General features: G+C 40.8%; 1 protein-coding gene across 3 annotated transcripts in view; it reads left to right on the forward strand.

Moving 5' to 3' along the window:
* The window catches only part of MET (MET proto-oncogene, receptor tyrosine kinase), a 90,928-nt gene extending 77,626 nt beyond the window's left edge, over positions 1-13,302 (forward strand). For 2 of the 3 annotated variants that reach the window (XM_040594807.1, XM_040594809.1), the window contains exons 15-21: positions 2,020-2,250; positions 4,641-4,721; positions 5,331-5,512; positions 7,090-7,199; positions 9,635-9,800; positions 10,709-10,845; positions 10,989-13,302. In XM_040594807.1, the coding sequence (XP_040450741.1) occupies positions 2,020-2,250; positions 4,641-4,721; positions 5,331-5,512; positions 7,090-7,199; positions 9,635-9,800; positions 10,709-10,845; positions 10,989-11,199 (1,118 nt within the window). In that variant the 3' untranslated portion in view covers positions 11,200-13,302. The remainder of the gene's footprint in view (positions 1-2,019; positions 2,251-4,640; positions 4,722-5,330; positions 5,513-7,089; positions 7,200-9,634; positions 9,801-10,708; positions 10,846-10,988) is intronic. The other variant, XM_040594808.1, reaches the window with a different exon arrangement.
* Positions 13,303-26,670: the final 13,368 nt, after the last annotated feature.

A 26,670-nucleotide genomic window follows, 5' to 3' on the forward strand; every position in this document is an offset into this window, starting at 1 on the left:
TGTCTCAGTGAGTTCATACAGTCATGGTAAAGCAGTTCTGTCAGCTCAACATGGGACATGGAGATTTGTAAACTGATATTCTTTTGTCCGTTCATGCACCTCCTATAAAATGGCACACTGTGTGATGCAGAAATGCTGATTTTAAAAATTAAGCTAAAGGGGGTGTGAAAACTGTCACAAATTGAGTGGAGGTCCACGTGTGCTGAGATGTCAGTCTTAGAAAACATGCTGTTCATTTTCAGACCTGTGGGCATGACGGAAGAATAACCCTATGCTGAATAGATTTTTGTGCCATACATCACCATTTTAGCAGGGGTATTCATTCTCCAGATCACTCTGCTGCACTTACCACACCACTTCAGGCTGAACGTGGCCAAGATGTGTGGAGACCATGTTCTGTGATTACCATTAAAGAGTCTTTAACTGTTAGAAGTTACCATATGATATTTGAGATACCACAGATATTTGTTGGTCTTGGTGTAGACATAGTCTTGTACTGTTTCAGGTGCTGCCATTACAACTCAATAGAAATCGCTCCAAATCCTTATTCCACCTTGGTAATGCCCAGTCGTGGAGTTGTTTGAGAGCCAGGCCTGTTCCAAGCTTCCTTTATGATTCTTTAATTGCTGCTGCCAGCTCGCACAGGAAGTTTCTTGATTGAAAGATTCCCAAAGGAAAAGCAAAGCCTGTGCCACTGGTTAGAAGGGAAAGTGCTACATGAGACAAAACTATGCAGAGATCCTTGGTGGAAGGTAAATCTGCAGTGGTCCTGGGGCCACTGTGCACCAGCAAAGCACAGCCGAGAGTGCACCCAGGAAGGTGTGTTCACTTAATGTTCCTGTAGGAATGTTTACATCAATTACTGTCAAAGAATAAAGTGACAGGAACATTAGAAAACATGCAGATCTACATGCAGCAGCTGTAAAAATTATTTTGCAACCATGACTAGGGTATTTTACCATGATTTTTAAATAGATATTTGCCCTTGGTGACCTAAATATGGCTTTGTAAATGCAAGAGTTTGTATTTTTGCCTCTAGATAGAGCAGCACTGAGTTTTTCTTGGCACCTGGAGTGATAACAGCACTATATAAAAATTTCCCAAGTTTTATACATAAATATATAAAGCATGTCTGTACAACATCTTTTACTCTTTGTGATAAAATATCTGATAATTTCTGTTGTTAAATTTATTCCTTTTTTTTTCTTTTTGACCCTGGGCTAAATTCTGCTCATTGACTCCACAGCAATCATTACAGACTGAAATTGGTGTCAATTAAACTTAGTTCTTTGATTCTATTACACAAAATACTAGGAAAAAATCTTTTCAACGAAAGCAGTTTAAAATACCTGAACAACATGCTGTTGACAAAAATAATTTTCTCAAATAAATGCTCCTTGCTTGACTGAAACATTTTTATTTCTGCTATTCTAAATCAGCTGGCTCATGTTATTTTCATGAGTAGCACTAACTGTATTATCTTCAGCAGTTACAGGATATGAATCACCTTTAGGCATTTCCCTGGTTGAATATTTACCATTGGATAAATATAGCTAGTCACCAGCAGTTTAGAAACCTTCATGAAATGCAGAGTTCCCTACCAGATTAGAATACGACAATAATAAAAGGTTTCAGGGGTTTAATTGTTCACTACTTCCTCCTCCCATATTGCTGTAATTTTTCCATTTTACTCTTGTTACTCCCAATTACTAGAAATGCTATAACCTACACTTGGCAAGAAGTGACAAGGCTTCATTCCATCCCCTCAGAAAAGTGGAAGTTCTGCCATTTACTTTCATAAAAGTAGGGCTGAGGCAGGCCTAAGTTTCTAGTGACATGGTTTTCCTGGAGTTTGGCAGATCAGCAGTGCATATTTTCATTTTTCCTTTGTGACCAAAACTTCTGCAAAGCCAAGCCGCTTCCAAACTGATAAAATCAAACCTTGCTTACCAAAGCAATAAAACTCTCAGTTTTCCAAGAAGTCTGAAAGGATTGTAACGGTTTCTGTTCATCTTGCAGATCAGTTTCCAAGCATGTCTCAGAACGGATCGTGCAGACCTGCCCAGTATCCTCACTCTGACCTCTCCCCGATTCTGTCTAGCGGAGACTCAGATTTAGCCAGTCCACTTCTCCAAACTAATGTCCACATTGACATCAGTGCCTTAAATCCTGACCTGGTCAAAGAAGTGCAGCATGTGGTTATTGGTGCTGACAGCCTGATTGTGCACTTCAGTGAAGTAATAGGAAGAGGTAGGTACTGCAACTCTTACCTTACCGACTGCTCTTCTTTTTTGTACGCCCTTTCATTATAAACCATTCTGAATAAGGTGTCTGCCTGGAGGTTTTTCAAGCCTTTTACCTCTTTACAGGACTGCGTCCCATGCACCAAATCAAGGGGGGGAACCAAGGGGCTCTTGAAGTCAGGTGACAGGTTCTGCATTTGATCAGTTGGAGAAGACACCAAGAGGGTGGAGAGTCTGCCAATTAATAGGGCTCCTTTGAACTCAGAGATTTGCTGGTTCCCCCTCAACTGCCTCACTCTTACCCTTTTCTAGGCTACAGAAAAGCTCAGCCAGGGCTTCTGATCCACGAGGCTGTGGTGGAGAAGTGAGGCTGTGATGGAGGAGTGAGGCTGCCACAGAATACTGCACAAGACTAAGGCACACCTCTAATGGCAGGGTATGCCGAAGCAGGGGCACCAGCCATCTTAAACTCAGAGCCTGAGAGCTGGCAGGATCACTACACAACACAGAAAGTTCCAGCAGTCACTAGGGCATTCATTCCCCATGGGCTAGGTGAAATGCACACACTCCTTTTCCCTCCGCATGTTTCCCCCAGCTCTGAGAACACTGTTTGTTTCCTCTTACCAGACTCTGTTCCCCCTCATTCCTCTCTCATCCCAGCTGCAGTAATGCATAGCTCCTGATTCACTTCCCCTTATTTTTATCCCTGATATAGCAAGCCCCCTATTTTTCTCAGTTTCTTCCATCATTCCTATCCCTCTGCATCTCCATAAGCAGGTTCCCTCCTTTCATAGCCCGAGCCAGCATTTGTTAGGGGCATTTATTAAACTCTGTACTGTTGAGTACCTATTAGTAACCCAAGTAGAAGCTGGATTTTCAGTACTTCTGCAGATCATGCGTGAGAGATCTCTTGTTGCCTATCAGAATACTGATAAAAAATTGGCTATAAATGATATTCCTAATGCCTCTTCTGCAGGAAAATAGCCACAAATCAGTCAGTGTGTTTCCCTTCCATGTATTACACTTCATCATCCCCAAAGCAAGGGTGGGCCTTTTTCTTTTCTTTCTTGTTTCAGAAAAGTCCAAGTAATTTCCCATTTTTTAAATGTTGAAAAACATCAGAAATGACACCAATTAACCATTTTTAATTTTCTCCTCCTCTCTGATAACTAGAAATCAGCCAAACTGCAAAATATTTTAGACACACCCAATCCAAGCTTTAGGATTTGTGCCCAGGCTCCAAACAATCTGTGGTCTGATGGGATTTTAGTTGCTTTTATAAAACAAACTTTGTATTAACTTTACCCAAGCCAAAAGCAAAGCCAGCTGGGCTCTGACCAGCACTTTTGACTGGAACCTAGTAGAATTAAGCAGATAGTCTTGTTCTCTGCAGAGCTTACACTTGACAAAAATCTACTTGGCTTTCTAATTGAAAAATGTAAGTATTTTAAAAGTGTCCAGTAAATAGTACATCTGTGAACTAAAGCCCCTAGTACCTGTACATAATTTGATTTGAACATATTAATGTCTGGAGCTCAAAGTTCTCTGTATCCCAAACAGGTCAACCTGACTTCTCATAGCAGGTTTCCCCATAGTAGCGTTCTACAGACTACCCCATTTGCTTGGTAGAAAAGCACAGGATCAGGAAGGATTTCTGTGTCCCTGGCAGTCTATGTCACTGCTTAGACCATGAGAAAGAAGGCAAATTTTGCTTCTCATCTTTTAGTGACATTTCACACTCTGAACCTAGCAGAGACCATAGACTGCTGCCTAGTGACGTGGTCAGTCTGTGATCAGTAGTTCATGTTCATAGCCAACACACCACTTTTGATACTTAACATTTTCCACGGAATAGCAAGACCCAAGAGACTGTAAGCTCACAGTGACCCTCCTTTTGCAACTTCCCACTGAAAGTGCAACAACGCTGTGCACCAACAATTGAGTGGACCACTTGGCATGGGCTTGCAGACCACTGGCAACGACTGATCCAGGGGTCATGTCAGCTCCTAACTGCTCCCTTGTCCCTTCCAGTGGCCTCTTTTGACATCTGTGTCACAAGAGAGTATGGTGGGAATGGTCTGACATGGTTTTTGTGTGCATAGTCATTACAAGAACATGAAGCAGTTGTGGCATCAGCCTTGTCATTATTTGTACTCTCCATCTAGGTCAAGAAATATCACTTACACTGCAAATAGAGTTTTCATTTTATGTAATGACAGTTTTATGTAAAGGTATTTTTATGTGTTAGTTATGAAGTATACATTACAAGTGTTGGGAATTGGACAGAAATGGAGTGTGATCACTTTCTTAAAGCATAATTGCTACCCAGTGGAAAAAAAAAAAAAAAAGAAGCTATTTTTACCTATTAAAACTAATCTTGCTCATGTTTTCACACAGGACATTTTGGGTGTGTGTACCATGGGACATTGCTGGATAATGATGGCAGGAAAATTCATTGTGCTGTGAAGTCACTGAATAGTGAGTTACATGTTTAATAGTGAGACGTTACCGTAATTCCAAAGATAACTGGGGTGAACTAATTAATTACAGTGAAGTATGCTCACAAATAAAGATTTCTAGTTGCAGCTGGATCAGATTTATCTCTAGAGCAGTTCCAATTACTTTAGATTACAATGAGGCACCGGTATATATTTGTACTTCAAATGAAATACCCATATATTTCATTTACAAAGAAAAGGACACGGGAAAATGAGGGAAAGGCAGTGTCACTTCTTATTCTGCTGACTACTGAAGATTTGGGTTTGGAAGTTAATTTGCTTAAGAGTGGGCAAAGCTGCTGGAAAAACAGGAAGAGACTATAACATTTATTAAAGGCTTTACTCAAGTGTTGTTATTCAGTTCTAAATAATTCATAGTAAGAAAAAGAGAAATGGAATTAAAATCACCAACTCTATTTGGTCATGGTAACAAAATGGATGCACATAACCTAGTTGTAATGTGGGAGATGGGGAGATTGTTTGTAACTTCTCATTATCACTTTGTTGTGCAATGACATGCTGTACAGAAATGAGCAGTAGTTTGTTTGGGTTTCTTTTAATTAACTCATTTTATTACTGGATTTCTCAGGGATTACAGACCTGGAAGAAGTAGCTCAGTTTCTGAAAGAAGGAATAATAATGAAAGATTTCACTCATCCCAACGTTCTCTCACTCCTGGGAATCTGTTTGCCTAGTGAAGGATCCCCCTTAGTCGTTCTTCCGTACATGAAACATGGAGATCTTCGAAACTTCATTAGGAATGAGACTCATGTAAGTACATGGTGAGGTCTACCAAATGGTAATTCAGGTCTAGCCACGCCCTGCTCCAACACCACAGGTTATAAGCTCTGATAATTACATTATGTCTATAACTTGCTGCTGTTACTACACCTTAACCTTTAGCACTTGCTTAGGCTGGCACGGAGCCCAACCACAGTGCTGCCACTCCTTCCCTTCCCCCTCAAATTCCTCTCTAGAATGTTTCCCAGAAATTATCAGCAATAAGTATTTCTCATTTCCCATCCATAAGCCTCTTTATAAACAAATGTGTTTATGAGATCTAAGTCAAGGGGCCCAACCATCTGCTAGTTTAAACTGGCATGTCTCCGTTGACTTCAGCACAACTGTGCCAGTCATCAACATCTGCTCTTCCAACTCCTAGGTGAGGGATCTTCGGGTACAGCTAGTGTCACAGCCCCGTTATTATCAATAATTTTTCTTCTTATAAGAAAGAAAACCAGCAATTGTTATACAGACTGTGAGTACTCTATTGTCAGAGATTTTCCCCATTTCCATTGAAAGACTGCAGACTTCTCAAACGCCTCGCTGCTTTCTCGCAACTCTGAGACCACAGGCCTTGCCTCAGGTAGTGTAAGCCCACCTTATGCTGTAGTATTTCACCCGTTTCACAGCGCTAGGACAGTATAAAGTGACTTCTCAGCCAACAGGATTTTGCCTCTGCCTGTGTGGCAATCAACAATAGCCAGTATAATTAAAATAAAAAAAATGCATTGTGACACATTGTTGGGGGAGTTAAGCTTTCTGAGTAGGGACCTCTTCCCTTCTGAGCTTCTTTCATTCTACAAATCCCTTGTCTGTGAATAGTGCCATGGCCCTTCCTGAAATAAATAGAATAATGACCACAACTGAACGAGATTGTTGCACAGAAGAAAATTATATGGAGGAATTTCAACAACACAAAAATCTGTGGGAGTTCACTATTACATAACAAGTCGTGCTGCTGGATAAAAGAATTACAGGTTTATCTTTATACTTATTTTAATATTTAACATTTTCAGTAAGGTCTTACTTTGCAGACCCCCAGAAAGAGTTACCAGTCTTTGCGGAAAATCTTCCTCTGGTAACTGCTAAGGTTGCATTTACCTTTTCTATGGCATCATACTGATGACAGCTTGCACTTATTTTGCCTCAAATAGGACTCTCTCCTTTCTTGATCATTTCCAGCTGTTGAGCTCCAAGTTCATAGTTAGCACCTTCTGCTGAGTTACATGCTATTACTCTTAAGTTCACAAATGTGAATTTTGTGTATCAGCTGTGATGCTGAGGTTTCAGCATACTGTTCCACTTCCCCAGCCCAGGTCATGCTGCTTATGCTGCAAACTCTGCTCTTCTGGAGTCTTGTCAGCGTTTTTGATTTCTTAAAAGTGTGTTTCCTCACTGGAGGTAAGAACTTGACCTGAACTTACACCAGTTTTACTACAAGTATCAACCTGTCTTGACCATTCTGGTGGCAAGATAGGTGTGTCAAAAACTGAGAGTCACAACAAAAAACAGTCTGCTCCTTGGGTTTCTGCATTCATTGTATCACAAATGTTTGTATTTTACAGAACCCAACAGTAAAAGATTTAATTGGATTTGGCCTTCAGGTCGCAAAAGGGATGAAATACCTTGCAAGCAAAAAGTTTGTCCATAGAGACTTGGCAGCAAGAAACTGTATGTAAGTACAGACATCTAATTCCAGCCAATTTTATCACACTATTCTGTGTCAGACAGTGGGATAAGATAAATGAAAGTTTCCAGGATTATTCTTTTTTAGTCAAAATAGGGTGGCTCTTTCACTGTTCCATAGTTATACTGATGTTTGTCTTGCATACTGATGAGCTACTCAGCTTGCTAATGGCTCATTTCTTACACATAAGCTTTTTTGAGTGTGGGAAATAAGGAAAGCTGAGGTGAAAGTGTAGCCACTCAAAACCATTGGTTAGACAGTTTAAAAGGCATCTCCTAAGGGAAGTTAAACTGCTGTTGTCTCAACTTGCTGTGCTTCCACCCAACCTCTTCAGAAGCAGCCCGTCGCTGCTGCCACGCCTAGCAGGAGGGAGAGGAACACAGGGGAATTTTGTGAGAAAAACAGAAACACAAAGAAACACCAGTGAGACCTCCTGACAGTAATCTTTAAGTACATAACTATGAGCTTACTTTGGCTCAATTGCACACACAAATTAACATTAAAAAATCAGAGCATGCAAAGAATCTTACTAGTGTCTGGGTAGCCAGACAGTTCAGTTCACACAGAGACTGATACAGGAGTTGCTGATACTATTATGCAGATTCATCACCTATGCTGTGAATTAATGAGGAACAGGATTAAACATTAGAGTTTATTTTTAGCATATCATGATCTGAAGCTCTGGCTGCAAAAAGGTTGTTTACCTGTGACATCATATTTCTCAGTGTTTTTTTCAAAGGATGCACACTGGTGCACCTGAACAGTCTCTGAAAAATAATGTTTGCTTACAGCTGCTGGTTGTTTTAAGGGAGGAAAAAAGCTGCAAGCAACATGATTTTCAGGTTTCCTAAGAAGAAAGGAATTGGGTTACTGGATAAAAGTCCTGGTTCATCTAATCAAAGTCCAAGTAGTGGCAACAGGATATTTCTCTGGCCTACTGTCTCTTCCTTGGGTGAGGAGGGAACAAATGTCAGGATGTCTCACATTGCCAACTGAATGGCTGTGTTTCTATGTGGCAAGAATCACAGAAGCACAACCCTTGCCACAATGGCAGTGTCCATCAGAAAGGAAGCCAGGATGCAAATACAGTTCCCATGGGCTCTTGACTCTGTTCCACTATCCTGGAAGAGGTGCAGGAAGCTGCTATGGCAAATTGTCCCCTGTTACCCCATCGAAGTTCCCTCCTACGCCCTTCCCTACCCCGTCATTGGCAATGGTTTAGTTATTACATGAGTAAAAACAGCGGATCATTGCGTGCCTTTCAGAGGGACTTCAACAGGCCAGATTGCTATCCAGGCAGAGACCTCGTAAATTCAAGACAGGGGAATGCCACATGTAGAGGCTGAAAGAGACAGGATTGTTTAGCCTGGAGAAGGCAGCGGGGTGATATCCATGTGTATAAATACCTAATATGGTGAAGTAAAGAAGATAAAGGCAGGTTCTTCTTAGCGGTACCCAGGGAGAGGCCAAGAGGCAGTGGGCACAAACTGAAATAGAGAAAATTGCATTTAAACATAGAAAGAAATGCTCTTGCTGTAGGGGTGACTGGACACTGGCACAGGTTGCCCAGAGAGCTTCTGGAGTCTCCGTTCTTCCAGACGTTCAAAACCCCACTGGTCATAGTCCTGGGCATCCTGCAGTAGCTGACCCTACTTTGGGCAGGAGAGGTGGTGGTGAACTAGATGATCTTCAGAGGTCCCTTCCAACCTCACCCATTCTGTGATTGTGTGATTCTGTAAAGAATCCCAAAAGCAGATGTTTGCTGTGGCTAGGTCTGCACATATAATGAGGGGTAGGCTTAGGCATAGCTACATCTGTTTTCTGACAATGAGACAGCTTGTCGGGACAAACACCAAGCATAGGAGGAGCACAGCTAGGGAGATCTTCTGGTATGGCTGAGCTGTAATCCCAGAAGAACTTACCTTATATCACCATTCTTTCCCAGTCCAGATGCCAAACGCATCCTTAGTTACAGGACTACGCTACTATATAGTCACTGAGATCTTATCAAAACTGAGAGTGAATAGGAAAGGGAATGCCTTGACTTGGAAATAAAAATCAGAAGTTTCTAAGGGTATGGATGAAGAAACAGCTGTGGGAGAAATGATGTAACACTCAATCAGGATGTGTAGGCTATTAGCAAAAATCCTTTAATACAGAGCAATTGCTTTAAAAGAACTGTAATTCAGATTATATTATCAAAAGAGTATCAGTAATTTCCTGAGTTCATTAACTGTGTTAAATGGGTGTCAAATATACTTTGCTGCACTTTTTGTTTCACTGTTACATTAGTTAATAGATCCAAGATAAAGTACTGTCTTCCGAAGTTCCAGTCTCAAAAATGCAAGTCACTCGTTATAATCCACCATCACTGTAAATCTCGCTTGCTCAGTTGCAGATAATACTTTTTGTCATTTCTCTAGGTTGGATGAAAAATTCACTGTCAAGGTTGCTGATTTTGGTCTTGCTAGAGATGTCTACGATAAGGAATACTACAGTGTGCACAATAAAACAGGAGCTAAACTGCCAGTGAAATGGATGGCTTTAGAAAGCTTACAAACTCAGAAGTTCACAACAAAGTCAGATGTGGTAACATACAAACATATTTGTATCACACGTTAATTTCTCTTATCTTGCCTGAGGCATCTCTCTACCATTTAACGAATGGACTTACTCTAACCCAAAACTTTGATTTGAATCAAACTTTAGTTCACATAAGAGACTGTTTCTACATCCAAAAAGGGTATTTGTCCCAGTCACAAAGCAGTAAGTTGTTAACCTGATGATCTATTACTGTTACTGCTCAGGAAAGAATTAGGAGTTTAATCCCACTCCAAGGGAAACTAAGGACATTCCAAGAAGCCAAGTTGGAGCTGAACCCTGCTATAGGAGGGGCTCTGGAAAGCTTGACAAAACAGGTTAACTTTGAGACTCATAAAATTTAATAGTTCTGAAAAAGACTTTATTTGCTTTATAAATACTTACGGACTGCCTACAGCAATCTCAAGTATTACCTGGCCTTTTAGGAACAAAAAAAAAATGTAAGATGAAGTCATTAGTTGGCTGGATCACTTTGTATTTTAGCTCTCCTTTCAATCCAGATTCAAATTAGCCTGTGATGCATAGAATTTTCACCATGTGTATTCTCTTCAGTATGTATTTACACAGGGTTAGTCAGATCATCAGCTCATGTAAATTGGCAGAGCTCCATTAACCTCAAAAGAGGTCTGCCAATTTATGCCAGCTAAGTAGCAGGCCTATGGGCTTTTATTTTCTTTCATTTACTTAGTTGAGTTTCTCCGGCTGCAATTTAAGTGGCTCCTCAAGTCCCTACAGCATTTATTAGCCCACTTAAAAGAAAGCTGAATGCAGTAAAATAACTTTTCAAAGGGAAAATCCATGCATTTGAACGCTTAAATCTGTCAAAAAGTCTTCTAAAAATGGAATGTAAAGCCCTCCAACCCTATAACTTATTATTTATTTCTTTGTTTTCTTAGTGGTCTTTTGGTGTCTTGTTATGGGAACTTATGACAAGAGGGGCACCACCTTATCCTGATGTAAATTCTTTTGATATAACTGTTTACTTATTACAAGGAAGAAGGCTGCTACAACCTGAATACTGCCCCGACCCACTGTAAGTAAATAGTTCGCAAAGCTTTCTGCAAATACTGCTGATATTCTGATATTATAGTAAGTGAGACTGTTGGAGGAAAGAGGGGAGCTTTTTGCCTTTTTACGTGATTTCGTAATTGAACGCTTTTTTTATTTGAACGGCAGGTATGAAGTCATGCTGAAGTGCTGGCATCCAAAACCTGAGATGCGTCCAGCATTTTCTGAACTCGTTTCAAAAATATCAACAATCTTCTCCACTTTTATTGGGGAACACTATGTTCATGTGAATGCTACTTATGTCAACGTGAAGTGCATTGCTCCCTATCCTTCCCTTTTATCATCACAAGACAACACAGACATGGATGCTGACACATGACGGGTATGTTTGAAATAGAGGGAAGTTCATTCCTAGTTGTATGAACAAAAAGCAAAACATTTTGTCCACTAGTTTTTACTGCCCGCTCTTTGTGAGAACGCTGTTGCACATGTTTATGTTGTTGCCCAAGTTGCACTAGTACAAGGACATCATATCATTGTTTAAGGCTATGGGATTCTATAAACCATCACAGTAATTTCCAAGTATTTGGACAACTGCATCAATTTACCAAATGGAAACGCTGTGTGCTACCATCCAGAGCTAGTTCCCACTAGCTCTCATTCATGTGTGCTCAAACCCAAGAACAAAGATTCATCATTAATGCCATGAAGGAGAAAGTAGAATACCAATCAGTACGGCTGGAAGGACTATTACTGTGCACGTACGTTAGGATAATGAGCAGTGCAGAAATGGTTTTCATACAAAAGACTAAGACAAACAGTGAGAGTTACAGTAGTTTAAAATGTATTTTCCTCCCACACAGTCCCAACTTTGGATTTTTGCACTATAACGACAAGGTTTCTTAGAACACAGGCAGCCAAGAGAGCCAGCCTCATGGTAAATGTCTTAACAGAAATCAACAAAGTATGTCAGCCTTGCCAGTCCTCTGGTGTAGTCAGACGGTACATAAAATAAAGGGAAAAGCATCTAGCTTAAAGCATTCCTAGTGTCAACTTTATTCCAACATTCAACCACAGTCAAACAGCCTGTATCGACAGATCTCTCACTAAAAAATGCAAAGCCTCCATTTCTTTCAATAAAGAATTAACCACTCAGAATAAAAACTTGAAGGCATCCATATTAAATGCCAGGCTTATCCCTGGGATGTAGTAGTACGGGCTGCGTTATGCTAGAGAGGAAGAGGAGACAGGCAGGCTGGCAACTTTATGGAGCTGCTGTCAGGTGAGTCACACGGTGAGTAGCTGAAGCTCTGCCACCTACCCTTGGGCAGAGCTGTCGGCAAAGGTGAGTAAAGAGCGGAGGCGTTGCATCCAGCCCTGACCTAAAAAGACACTGCCACAGAAGGAATGTTGATGATAACTTCTTCATGCCAGCCCTAAAGAGCTGAGAAGACCAAAAGAAGAAAGAGCTTTAGGCCCCCCAGCCTCTTCTTGGATCACACAACCCAGTGAATTACGATACCTTATTTTGAAATTACAACCAGAGAAACAGTTTTGGAAAGAGATAGTAAAGAAAACTTTCATTCGGTAGGGAAGAGTACTATAGCTTTAGAGCAAGCATCACATGTCATTTCTGTTCCTGTGGAATTCTGTGCATACTACTGTATAGCTTGTTTAGTATAGGATAGAACTGGGTTTGTTGGTGTAAACATATAAAGTATTCTATTTTTATATTAAAAAAAAAAGTTTATTTTTAATGACATTTACAAAGTTTGGTTAGGCCACAAAATACTGCACTGTGAACATTTCAGAAAATATATGTCAACGTACATGATTCATAAGTTGTAGCAACCTTAAAAAAATACTGTGTAAATATTAAAAAGGAAAAGAACTGACTGTAAACACACTCCACCCTAAGTATAATATCTCTGTTGCTGCAAGTCAACCATTTTAAGGTCTTCAAAGAGAGGTGGTATGGATAAAGAACTGGTATAAGGGACTCATATTGTTCTTGGGAGACAGTGTTATAACTGAAAGATTTATAATGAGGGCAGAGTGTGTAGGCAAACCATGAGCAGATAATATTGTATTGTGTTTCATCACCACTTTCATTTCAGAAATGAACTTTCATGTCTGCTGGGAGCAATACTAATTGTAGATTGCTCAAGGACAAAAGGCTTTGCTGCAGGCAAAAAAGTCATCTCTATGGTTGTTAAAACAGCTAAGGAAGTTTATGACACATAGATTTGGAGAAGATACTCCAAACTTGTACATACATGCTTGAGGAACGCTGCAATGTGAAACAGAGGACATTTTTACTATTTATGAACTTTTGCTTAATAAAAGTTAATGTTGTGTCTGGGACACCTGTAAGAATACGTGATTCTGGTAAAGATTTGATGTTAGTAAGTTCATATATCTGCAAATGGTACTTATGTTTATAGTTGTTGTTATGACCTAATAAACATGTTACTAAAATGAATGATTGTAATACTTTACACTCAGTGTGCTGTAATTACTGTTAACAGTTGCCTGTTAAGCTGATAAAAGTCTGTATGCTTTTTGTGACTAACATGGGAGGAGCAGCCTGCGGAACTGCGCGAGAGAGAGGAAACAACTCAGAAACATAAAAATACAGGGAGAGCACCACGAGATCAAACACGCAGTTCATCAGGCTCCTACCCATTAACAGATTAGGGAAGGGTGCAGAATATTTGTCGTGAACAGCTACGGTGTAGTCTGTTTGATTAGGAAGTCTCTTGCCTAACCACAGGCTGCACCCACACAGAGCCTTCAACTTCTTCATGCACTTAAGAGTTAGAGGTGACATATGAAGCTTGGAATTTAGGCAGAGTAAAGAGTACCTCCTTGGCCCAACAAGGATGCTCGTGCTTGCGTTTAGCATCCAAGTTCCCTAATCAGTCATGATCTACAAGGAATATCAAGCACCTGAACCTGTGTTCCTCATGGTCATCCAGCACGTGTTTCATGTCTGCAAGGTGCTTTGTATCTGTTGATACCTGAAGAGAGAAGGCACTGCGGTCCCTGTGGGTCTTGGCTTTTCTGAGGGAACAGGAACCAGCCCTGCTCGTCTCCCACACATTTCCTCCCGGTTACATTAGATGCTTCCCACAGAATTCACAAGTTGGCTTCTGTGAAGTGCATGTGAAGCAGGTACCCCACAAACACCACAAGCTGTGCTGCTCTGTGCCACTCCTAAGCCAGACAACACTGTGAGCGCCTTTCTCCAGCGGCTTACCTCAGGCAGACGTTTTATACTTAACTCACTCAGATGTATTTTAACGCACAAAGTCTCAGCTGATTAAAACCAGCATTTATATGCTCTTCTAATTTCTAAATATCAAACAAACCAACAGCAAAACACATTTCTCTCCAGACACATTTACTTCTTGGCACAAAATGTAAATGCTCGGCTTCAACTCGAGGTGTATTTTAGGGAGAAAAGGCATTGAAGCTAGCAGCTAAGGATGTTGCGTCACAAGCCAAATCCAGCTAAAAGGTCTGACATTTTTTACATCTAATTTATTTTTCAGTTACGTTTTCAGAATTTCACTGAAAAGTCAGTAAGAAATCTCCATGGTTTTACCACAGTCTGCTATTAATACCGGGGTCTTCAGTCTAAACTGGCATTAACACGCAGCCAAATGATGGTCCGAACTTAAATGCCAGATTTGTAACACATTCTTCTGATTGCTTCTCATGATTTCTAAGGGATGCTATATATTGCGTTTTTGAAAGGGTCAGCAGAACCACAAGCTTCCCATGCTCAGTTTTTCACCCTAGTAACTCTGTTTATAGCAGGTACACCCTGCAGCAGATCTCCAGCTGACTTAGGCTGGCAGCCTTCCCCCCTGCATGAATATTAACTGTGGACGTGGCCCGTGGGCAAATCGTTGAGTAACAGATACCCTACACAAAAGCCAAGAGATTAAAAAAAAATAGGGAGGGATATCCTCACCCCACAGAAATTTTCTTCTTGATTTCCCACATTTATTCTTTTTAGGGCACTATTAACCGTTTTAAATAATTTGCTATATTAAGGAAGATTTTTGACGCATCCAACAACATTAAAGGTTTGTAAAAATCAAGGAACACAGTACACTGCATCATGGCGTTGCTAAGGCTTTGCATATTGTCGTGTTAAATTCAATCATGAAGAATGGACCTACATGCCTTATGTAAATAAATGAAGTGGAAAGGTACATTGTCATTTTTGTTGCAGTGGCAGAAGCAGTACAGGTGAGCAACTGGAAAAGGGCATCAACATAATTTTAAACCTACACATGAAACTCCCTTTTTGGAAATTTCATTGCTGGAATTAAGCCATAACACTGTATCACAGAAAAAGATCACAGCAGATAAATGCAGATCCTGTTTTTTTACTCGCTAAACAGAACATCTATTCCTGAGAAATTCCGATTTCCATGATTTTTAACAAATAGGTCATGAACTGGGTATTCTGACCATTGAAGAAAGACAGGCAAATCTTAGGAGTTTGCCAAACCGATTACTAAAAATATTTACAAGAAATTGTGATCTCACAGACAGCAGGGAGAACTCAGAGCAACTTGACTGACTCAGCAGACACCGGCCCAGAGATCAGCCTCTTGTCCTGGACCTGGACCCGTGTGCTCTGGCATTAAACCTGAATTTGCCTTTTGAAATCCACATCCACCTGCTAGTGCTCAAGGTGTGATAACTCCCAACGAGGATGCTGACAGACTTTTTCTGATTCAGGTCAAGCACTTGTAGCCACTCCACAACCTCCTGGGGCACAGAGTTTCTGCTTTGTAAGGAACACTGCTTCCCTGGCTGCTGTTGCTATTAACTTGGGTGCTTTCCTTCCCAGAGCCAGCAGCCTCCTCATCACACACCGTGGGTGGGGACTGACCCTCAGCCGAAGGTAAATCCTTGCCAGGTCAGCCCGGGGAGACCCTCCCAGCTCCACAGCGATCAGATGCGGTCCAGCCCAATCAGGCTTAAACGAGAGCCCGACATGCAGACCGTGCTGGGCTTGTGGGTTTCCAGTTGTTAGCTTATTTGAGGTTACAGGGAGGAGGAGAGGCACATTCAGATTTCTTTTCCCCCTGCTGTCACCTCATCCCTTCCTCCCCACGTCCAGAGTCGCTGCAGAAAGCCTCAGGGCTGCAGACTGACCTGGGTCTGCAGCGGGACGAGGCTCTCACCTTCAACAACAGAACATGGTTGTAGTTAAGGATTTAAGCAAATATAACCAGAAACTTAGGTCAGGCTTAATAGGATTTTCTTTGCACAGTCCAAGGTAGAACAGCAAAGAGTGATTTATTTAATCTGGTTTCCATGCACTTTTCTCTTTCAGTAGTGCCGTTAGAAGGTTCATTGGTATCTGCTGAACATCTTCTCACGTTCACTACAACAATTCAACAGGGAAGTCATCCTCACCGGAGCCTCTGAGGCCCTGGGCATTTCTACAAATGCCATGTATCAACACTTGCCAGAGTTCTAATTACCAAGCACACATTTTGCCCCACTCTGGTACAAATGACAGTTTGAACATTCTCCTTTAGGATGTGAAAAGTGTTATTGCCAAAAACTTCAGGGTGCATGCCCAAACATGGACACCTCAGCTGCCAGGAGGTTGCAGCTCCCTGGGGCAGTTGGCATGCTTTGCAAGTGTGACAAAACCAAACACAAACGCTAAAAATACAGTTTGAGCTGTAATTAGGAAGCAAAGAAGGCCTCCAGACAACAGTAGTATATTCTCTTATCTTTTGTGCAGCTCAGAAAAAAAAATGAAGGTAAGCTAAGAAAGACAGCGGAGCTGCAGCCTGTGGGAGCTCACAGCGCAGAATTCATGGCAAACACATGCAATGTTGTGACAACACATATACCCTAGTCAGCAAGTGGGACATAAAAAGGAGTGAGTCGCATCCAACTCCTATCGTATGCCAATGGTTTTCTTTAAGAAAAGTTTTTTTCTTAAAAGAGGTTACTGCTGCAGGAGGGGTAACCATCTTCAGAAGTCAAAAACAGTCTCATCATGTAATTTTTGCATTTTGTTGAGAAATATAATTACCCGAATAGCTTCTTCATTCATTTTCAGTTACTGGAAACATTATCAATTGAAATTAGCTTGCCTATTAAATTACTAGCCACGCCTATGTAGTATACTGGCCAGCTGCCCACAAGAGCCAGTATTCAAAGTACTTCCCCCAAAGGTCAATGGCTCAATAATTGTAAAAATGTTCCAGCACTGCTTGTGTCCTCCATACACCTCTGAGGACCAAATTGTTGCAGCTATTGGCAGAATATTTAAACAGCAGCTCTGATTCAGGTGGGAGAAGGGTAGAAGTTTGTCAGGCCCATGCAGTCCCCATGAGTGTTGAATCACAGAATGGTTTGGGTTGGAAGGGACCTTAAAGATCATCTAGCTGCAGATGAAAACAAACTCACCTCATTGACAGGTGTAAACTTGGGCTGTTGTATGAAATACAAGTAAATAAAAGGCATCTATGTCAGGACTACTTCTATTTCTTTTTGTGAATATTTGGTTTACTTGAAAATATCCTGGAAAAATACTTGCACATCTGCAACAACAATGATAAAATACATTTTCTAGGTATCTTGATATTAATTTATAGCATCAGGGTTTTCTTAAGACCACCACAAAAATACAAAGTAAATTATTTTAAAATACGTTTAAGTCTATGTCATATCTAGGAGAGTGAACGCCTTCAAAATATATCTGCTAGCCTATTTGGATAAATGAAAGGAATTCTCTTCTGTTAGCCACTCTGGGCATCTTGAATTAGGTTTTGTTTCTTCTCAAAGCTGAGTTGATTTCTGGTGAAGAGTCCAGCAAACTGATTTGGGATCATTTGGTAGAAACTAGGGCTCTCTGCAGTACTTGAGGGTTCCTCTGTCCATCAGAACTGATTTATCAAATATTTTATCCTGTCTCTTGTCTCTAGTATCTTCACACTACCTGAAAGCATCACGATATGGAGGTTCTGCATGCAAATATCTACCCAATATTACTTTCTGCAGACAATCCTAAACAGGATGATAATGGCTGGATGGTGATGATCAATATAAACAAATCCTTATTGCTGCACTGAACAAAGCATTATGAACACAGCACTTTTTCCATGCACTCACTTCTAAAGCCCCTATAGTACTTACCACGACTGCATAAAAATTTATGTAGTCCTGTATTTTACTGCATAAAACCTTGAATGGTGTTAAAATAGTAACTTCATTGCAGGAAAATTGGTGTCCATGAAGGTTAACGGCCCATACTGAAAGAAAATAACAAATGTCCTTCCTTAATGAAATGCTTGGTTTAGAATATGTGTCATACTGTACTTACGCACTAGTCTGCCAAGCAGATATTATAAAACACACTCATTCATACAGTACAACACACATAAGCAACACTGGTATTTTCAACCTGAATTCAGACGAACAACCTCTCATTTCAGTGAAAATTAAAAAAAAAAACCCACCAAAACTTCCTTCACCACCTGAATGAAAATACAGAAACTTTGTCCATCATTCATTCGTACCTTCAGCCACGTTCAGGAAATGAAGAGGCTGCAATGAGATCAAATGATTTCACTGCTCAAGGTACCCAACACTATTTTCTACAAGTTTAATATCACTTCTCCCTACACACGCCACGCCACGCCACCCACCCACCCTTAGTTATATACTACCCCTGACAGCCAGGTCAAATTTTATGAGGAGCATTTCTGAAAGCTGGAAGAGCTCTCTCTGGCAAGAAGCCATCTGTTTGAAGTGTTCAGCTCCTTCAAGATCTGAAATGCTTCCCAGTGGTTTTTCGCTTCCCAGATGTACTGCAAGTTCCAAATATTTAAGCATAAAGTGACAGACTTGCACAGTTGCAAGGGAACTTCGATTTAGTAGTAAAGCACAACAGAGCAGTAAGCTGTCAGTCAGACATAGCGGATCCGAACGAGGAGGGCTGCTGCTTTGCCTTATCTATGTTTTACAATGCCAGTGGTGTATTTTTTCATGGATGTGAAATGTATCCACAACTTCAGATGCCTATGTTGTGGAGTAGGTTTTCTTTAGCTACAGATTGCATATATAATACATCTTCCTACAGAGCCAAGCTACACTTTGAGAATATGAGAGACCTAAAATAACTTATATTTCAAGACAAGGGAAAACTGATAAAAGGCTGTTGAAAAGAGGCAAATCCATCCTACCTCTGTGATCAGCTGAGCTAACATCAGTACATTGTCCGACATGAAGGTATTGCCCAGAAACAGTGACCACAGCATACAGCCCACAAATCGATCACTCTGAGGAGGACTGGTTAAGGAAATTCATACCAAAATTACTTGTGATTAGGGAGTACTGAAACATTGGGAGGACTCCCTAATAGAAATGTTATTGTAAAAGCCTCCTCGTTTCCATTCTTGATGGTTCTAACCAAACACACCTCTGTTTAAACAGCTAGTGACAATTTCAGCCTGCTATGATAAGGCCTAGCACCAAGGCCTGAAGAGGAAAGCTGACCAGAGAATGAACAGAAGGAACCAATTTTGGAGATAAGAGTTTTCCTTTGTAACTACCCTAAGAAGAAGTATAATGAATAGTACTACCCAGTTTAGAGAGAGTGCATTTCATCAATAAATTTCCAATCACTTGCACAGAAATACGGGGCTGGAAGAAATGTCAGGAGATCATTTGGGCCATCCCACATCACCAAGATAGGGCCTTCACCAAAGATAGATACCTAAGCTGCCTTAGAAAACATTTGTCTCGCGTTTTCTTCAAAACAACAAACCTGTACAAGCTACAAGGATTTCAGGGCTTCCTTATTTGTATAGTGCTAAAGTTCTCCTGGATTTCTCTTCTAAATCTTCCTTGCTGCAGCTTCCTTCCTGTGCCCCCCCCCCCTCTTTTTTTTTTTGCCCCAACACTGGCTACATAGCCAACAAAGGACTGTCATGTTATTTATAGAAAAAAAAAATAAGTAAAGATGTCCCATCTTAACCCCATCTTTTCTAAAGTAAATTTTTTTTCAACCCTTAGTCATATCCTTTATTTTCTAACCATCTTAACTTCTTGCTGGTTCTTTCCAGTCTATCCACATTTCCTAAGTGTGGTGCCAAGGATGAACTTGGTACTCTCAAAATGTGCTACTTTATAGAGTGATTAGGTCAGCAGCTCTGTTGCTCATGGCTAAAGAAAGCCACTAGTGATATAATTCAAGTTGTCTGGAAAAGCAGACATTAAGTGCTTAGAGGTTTTGTCCACAAACAAATGTGGATTGAGAACAATTGCTCTAGGTGCTAACAAGGCAAATTAATAACTTGTTTGAGGATCTTGCTGGTTATACAAGTTAGATGGGTCTGCAGTTCTCTGAGTCCTCTCTTTTTTAAGTACATATTCTACACTTGTCTTGGGACAAGGTACCTTCCCGACTTAATTCTTTTGTGCCTTAGCTGAACCACTGAACACAGTCAGGAAAGCTGCCTCACCAGGACAGGTTTCACCCAGAGCTACGGCAAAGCCAGGAGCAGGAACTCAAGTTACTTGGAATCCCAATCTGTCAATCCCTTAGCCTGCCTGATCCAATGAAATTCACTTAAAAGAATGATAACTTCGTATTTTTGAATGCATATGTATTCTGCTGTTTCACACTTACTTTGTCTCTATTTTAACTAACTTTGATGAATTAACTTTAAATAACTTGCATAATCCAGCCAGGCAGTGCCAGAGAACTACAGATTCTAAAGAGAATGCTGTAAATCAAAGAATTTCTTGAGCACTTATTCATGAGATGGGTCAGGCAGAAACCAGGCCAAACCCATGGAGCAGAGCAAAGAGCACAAAAGAGACATTGTTTGCGGTATAATAGGAAGTTACGTTATTTGGAAAGATGGAAACATTAGACTTCGGTAGGTAAGGGAAGAGGTGCGCTGAGACTCCGTGTTCGCAATGTTACACTAACACTATTGCCAGTCTCTCCCTCACGGCAAATCGGCATGGAAAAACGCCCAGGGTCCCCAGGAGGTGCCTCTTCCTAACCAGTGCTCTGCCAGTGAGGACTGCCACGACTGCAGGCGGTGGGCGAGGGATGCAGAGATACCCCTCCCAAACTGGTGAGAGAAGATACCTCTTCAGCAGTGCTTACAGAAGCACTGGTAATGGCTTCACTGTACAAAGACTGGCACAGCAGTAAAAACGCAGGCACCATGCACGCAGTCATTGAACATCAGCTCCCTCTGCTGTAAATACACGTTACCCTGCCACCCCATCACCTCCCAAAACGGTCAGTTTAGATAGAAGTACTACTCTGAAGCACGGTGACCAAGATCACTGGAAAAATGCCTCCTGCAGAACCGACAGACAGAAAGGCAGCATAGATTTCTCTCTTCATTTCTTGTGGTTATGATAATTGGATTTTCAGTCTTCCTGTACGCTGCAAATATCCATCTCTAGTTTGTCTCAAAACTAGGATAAATTTCATGATCTTAATCTAGTATCTTACAAACAACCACAGACTACAGCGCAGTCTCCTGCAGTAACTGCAGTCTTGCCTTTATTAGTCACAATATTAATTTCTAACAGAAAATATAACGGCACGGACCCCAACCTCTGCTGTTCATTATCCTACTTACTGAGTTTTGTCTTCCTGAAAAGGTTAAAAATCTGACAAGTCTCAATAGCTGATGGCTGTGCCCATCCAAACTGAGGGCTATTCTTGGTTCCAGCAGAAATTAGAGATGTTTGCAGCACAGCTCAGTAACACAGTCCCATTCACTGATAAGATTTACTTAAAGTATGACTCAAAAGGACAGAAATTGTTGTTCGGTCCAGACTGAACTCAATAGTTTAAGCCCAAAAATATGACAGGCTGGCTTTTTCAGAGAAAGGGAAATATTTTTTTATTCTTAAACTGACCTTTTTTTTTCTTAATGTTAGACTAAACAGAAGTTTAATTTCAGATTAAACCAGTGCTCATCGTTTTACTTGGCATGAAATCCAATTAAATGATCAAAGTATCAAAAGTCAGCCAAGAGATCAAGGAAGATGAGGACAGCAGAGAGGCTCTGAGGCTTGCCCAAGAATGGATAGCCAGAGTCTGCAGTGAAATTTTAATGTAATGGAAAGTGCAGACACCAGATCAGAAAGAATCCAGACACCTGGAGAAGTGATCAATAGCCTATCCATGAACATGGTCCATTCATTGATTGTGAAAAAGGAGCAGGAAGAAGATGTTAAAATCATAAGACAGGGATGCAAAGCTGAGTGTTGAGATTCTAATTTGCTTCAATGTTGAAGAAGATGAAAGAGAGAGAATGGATGAAAATACAGTCAAGAAAAGTCAGAAGACAAGGAAGCATCAAGGGGATGGGCTGAAAGCACTGGAAGTATTGAGCTAGCAAGCATCTCCAAGTAAGGAGCCTGAGAGATGGCCAAAGCTGCCCTAGGCAACAGGAGAAAGGGAAGAGAGGCCAGGACACCAGTGTGCCCCACAAGCACGGCTTGCAGAGATTTCAAAATCCCCCAGTTTCTTACAGTAGCCTATATGCTGCTGTATGGAGGACCACATCTCATCCTTAGCCATGGGCCCTCTGGAGTCCCTGAACACAGATAATGAGAGAAAAGGGATAAAAAGCTGAAAGTGAGTTTGATCAATTTAATGTTGACTTTGTACTACTCCTTTGATAGGAATGGAACAGTCAAAGCAAAGCTGCTTTGAAATAGGAATTGACAGGACAAAATATAGCAAGTACATGAGAAGAACTTTGTCAGAATTATGCCACAACTCGTTAATCTGTATCACAGTAATAATGTTACTTTAAAGTTAACACCAGTATTTCAAAGCAGAAGGTCTTCTGGATCTCTAGCAACTCAGTGCAAACCCTTTACAGCTAATCAGTATCATTGCTTCAAAAGAAATTAAACTGTCTCCACCCAGTAACTCCACTGGCATTTGATCTACAATTGGCTTGAAGTTAAAAATTAATTACCCTTCAACATATTGATTACATGACTATAAACATAAAAGCAGCAGCCCAGAACAATGTACACTGACCCTCTGTTGAAACAGCATGTTTGTTTTCAAAAGGAAGCTAATTAAGACAAGTTTCCCTAGAAGAGCAAGACAACGGTAAAACTAAAACCAACAGTGCCATCTAGTGCGCCACTGCCTCCCAGGAGCACCACAGAACCGCTTGCATCCTTTATTTCAGCTCTTTCCTAACTAACGAAAAAACATCGATAAATTACTATCACACTCCATTATGCCTGAAGCCCCAAGTCTTACCATCGGGGAAATACGTGACTTCCAGACAAAGAAAGTCTTACATTATATTTACATCTGTATAATTCATGAAACTATAAAGATAAACCTACTTGATTAGTAGATTCAACTACTAACTGTGAATTAACTGAAATAAACAAAAGCTCTACCTTGATAGTAATTCTCAGGTTTCTAAACTGTTTTGTTTCAAAACAGCTGCACTGGAACACCTCTGTCTTTAGATGGTAACTATACAATATGCACTAAAATAAATAAGAATCCCTGAATATCTTTCATGGCTTTTTATTAGATGTATAAGTACACACATGCAAAAACTTAAGTGCACACACATATGCAAAAAATGAAAGCAACAAAGGACAGTACTATTTTATTTTTTGTAGTGTAGTGTCTGTTTAGCATCTGCTAAATACACCCCTTGCTAGTGGCACTGATCATTTTTATCAGAAAAATGTAAGCCATTAACTTGGTTTTGCTCATATGTCACTGAAAGCACGTAGGGCTTGCTTCTAAACCCTCTCCCCTAGAATAGCCAGGGTCCAACCCACGTGAGGAGCTCTCACAGAAGTCATGATCCAACAGAATTGCTCTCCCATTTTGTTGCCACCCAATTTTATGCTTCTCTCTGGCTGCTTTAATTTCCCCTATTATTAAAATTTCCCTTTCAGGAACACTGAATACTGACTTGGCTTCCTTTTCCCAAAACCCTGTAGAGTCCTCCCACCGCATCTAGCATCATACTTGGCTCCTGCACTAGGTTAATGTACATTCACCGTCAGCTCTTAACATAGATTGCCTTAAACTACAAAAGGGAGCCTAAAATACAGGCTGTATATCCTGCGGCAGGAAAAGAAAGATTACAATCTCTACGCCAATTGCCTCAGATTCCTTTCTACACCAAGGACTCATATTTCAGTGGGGGTTTTTGCACCCATAGCCTGGTATGACTAATCTTTAATCCATATGACATAGTGTCGGGCACGTCTCGGATGACATTGGGCACACAGATGTGTGCAGCACGGACAGAAGTCAAGCATGCATCCTTCAGATTTTGCAGCTTAGCTGAGACTGAAATTTCTGTCTTCTTCATCAGCTCCTCCCCTGACATCAGGGGAACCACTCCATTGATGCCTACTGAAACCACTCCAGTGTCTGTTTTGGTTTCCCTTTTGTTTAGCTTGGCTAACAGAATTTCTCCTAAATGTTAAAAAATAAAACAAAACCCTCGGGCTGGTAAAGACCTGGACTATTTTAGTCCGCTTCCCTCCACCTCACACCATGGGCAGGGGCAAGCCCTCACCACTGTCCTTCCCAGCCTCGGCCACTTGCAGGGTTGATGGCCAGCAGGTCATCCACCACACGCACGACAAAATCCCAACTATGCCAAGTTTAGAGGGCTGCAACAGACTTTCATGACTAGATGGAGGGTTTATTAACAGCCCGTTTGAAAAATCCTTCCCTGGAATACAGTCCACAACAAGAGGCAGGCTTTTTGCACAGAAACTGTGAAGGGCAATATGCTGTACGGAAAAAACATGACAGGAGATCTGCTTCCCTCTTCTCCCCACCCTCCCATTTTCCCCACTCCTTTCCTAGATCTTCTCTTTCTTCCCTGACTCACAGAAGTCCCAGCACACAAGGTAAGGAGCAATGGTGGCAGCAGCAACCTGATGTGATTCAGGGCAAAGAAAAGACTGACTAAAAGGAAGGTAAGGCCAAACCCAGAAACAAGTCTGTAGCATGTAAGGGCTAAAAACTACCAGAAATGAACACATACAGGTCCTACCATCCATGCTACACAAGGGAATAGCCAAAAAACAACATCCAGCACTGTGTGAGGACAAAGATCATTGTGGGGAAGATGGACTCAATTACAGCAGATCTGCAAATAGGCTCAACTAGGTTTAGAAACGGCTTTTCATGTCATTGTGTCAGCAAGCAGCACAGGAAAACAGTGGTCCACCTGTGTCTCAGCACCTCCTGCCTATTATCATTCCTTCTAGGTCTTTCATAGGTTATCAAAATCTTACATCCTGCCACCATTAAATTTTCCAGAAAACTCTTTATCTTTTTCTGTGTCGGACTTGAAACGTATGTAAAAGCTCCTTGCTGCTTTCCTTTGCCTCTTTCCCTAAAAAATGGCTTTCAACTTGAGGGCCACAAAAATCTGAAAAAGAATAGTGACAACAGAGGGCCCTCTCCATCACACTAGATGGTGTTACCTTACATATTTGGATATCCCACTTCTGTTTGTATCTCTTCATCACCTCATCCTACTCATCACAACAGGGATGAGACTCCTTTTTTTGCTGTATATACTGATCTGACATGAGAGACTAAAACCAGAAGTTCAAAATCTTGTGGTGAGGAAGGAAGTGGAACGCTGTATTTGCACTAACTTCCCACAGATTGCAAAAGCCTGAGCTTACCATCTGGAAAGAAAGTACATGAGGCTTCATATCAGACTAATGATCCATTTCAGTCAGGGACAGCATTGTAACAGCAGCAACAGGAGTTAAAACAGGCACAGATACATAGCAAATGCAATTCTCTAAAATTTAGAAAACTGATTAAACCACAGAAAATAAAGCATAAAGCACACGGAATAGAACTTTGTTCCCTTTCCAGGATAAAAAGCATTTCATATGGTTCAAAACAGTTAATCTAGATATTGAAATTCTTTAGTAAGTTATTAAATTACTAACAAGATACAGTTCTGGTTTTAATATTTTCCACTCCTAATTAGTTCACAGAAAATGCTCGCTAAAGAGCCACAAAGAGGAAAACAGCCTTTTTTTCGGAGTAAGCATAATGTTTTACTTTCTGTTCATTTCTTGAGCGTGCAGAAATTATAGTAGTATAATCTGACCTTTAATCTTTGTGTAACTTTTGAGTTGTTCTTAACCAAAAGACTGCTTCTTGAAGGGGGCACTATGGTGGGATGCATTTCCTCTGGTTTTGCATTTGACTTTTGTCAGTTGTCTTTCATACCAGTTGATGGAGAATTTGACCAACCATCCCTATATCCCTATTTACTGTAACAATAAAAGCCATCTTTTTTCCCTTTTTACAAACTTCTCAGGAACAGACAGAATTATTAACCTAATGAAAATCCCATTCCCATAATTAACAGTAGAAATGCTTGGGGGCGGGGATCCTTCCTTGTAAACCAGTGAATGAAGAGTGACAATACAAAGCCCATGAAGTTGATCACAGCTGAGTACAAAGCAAGCATGAAATACAGTGATGGATAATTCCTGCATTGAGCTTTGCTATGCTTCTGATACTAATTTTGCTCTTGCAACATACCTCTGTACCATTACATAACCCAATTAAGTGCAAAATTGAGGCCTCAAAATAAGAAAACTGTGGAGTTTAAGTCAAACAAAATAAATGCTACCTTGAGACAATGTATAGACATATAAAACTTGGCATTCCCTCCAACAGACACACTGCCCATTTGTCTGTAACCTCTTCCCTCAATTTCTGGTAATTTAATCTTATCTGAAAAGGCCCGGGGTCACCATCAACTTCAGAACCCAGGTGGGT

Source organism: Falco naumanni, chromosome 5 (assembly GCF_017639655.2).
Source record: "Falco naumanni isolate bFalNau1 chromosome 5, bFalNau1.pat, whole genome shotgun sequence".
Lineage (NCBI taxonomy): Eukaryota > Metazoa > Chordata > Aves > Falconiformes > Falconidae > Falco > Falco naumanni.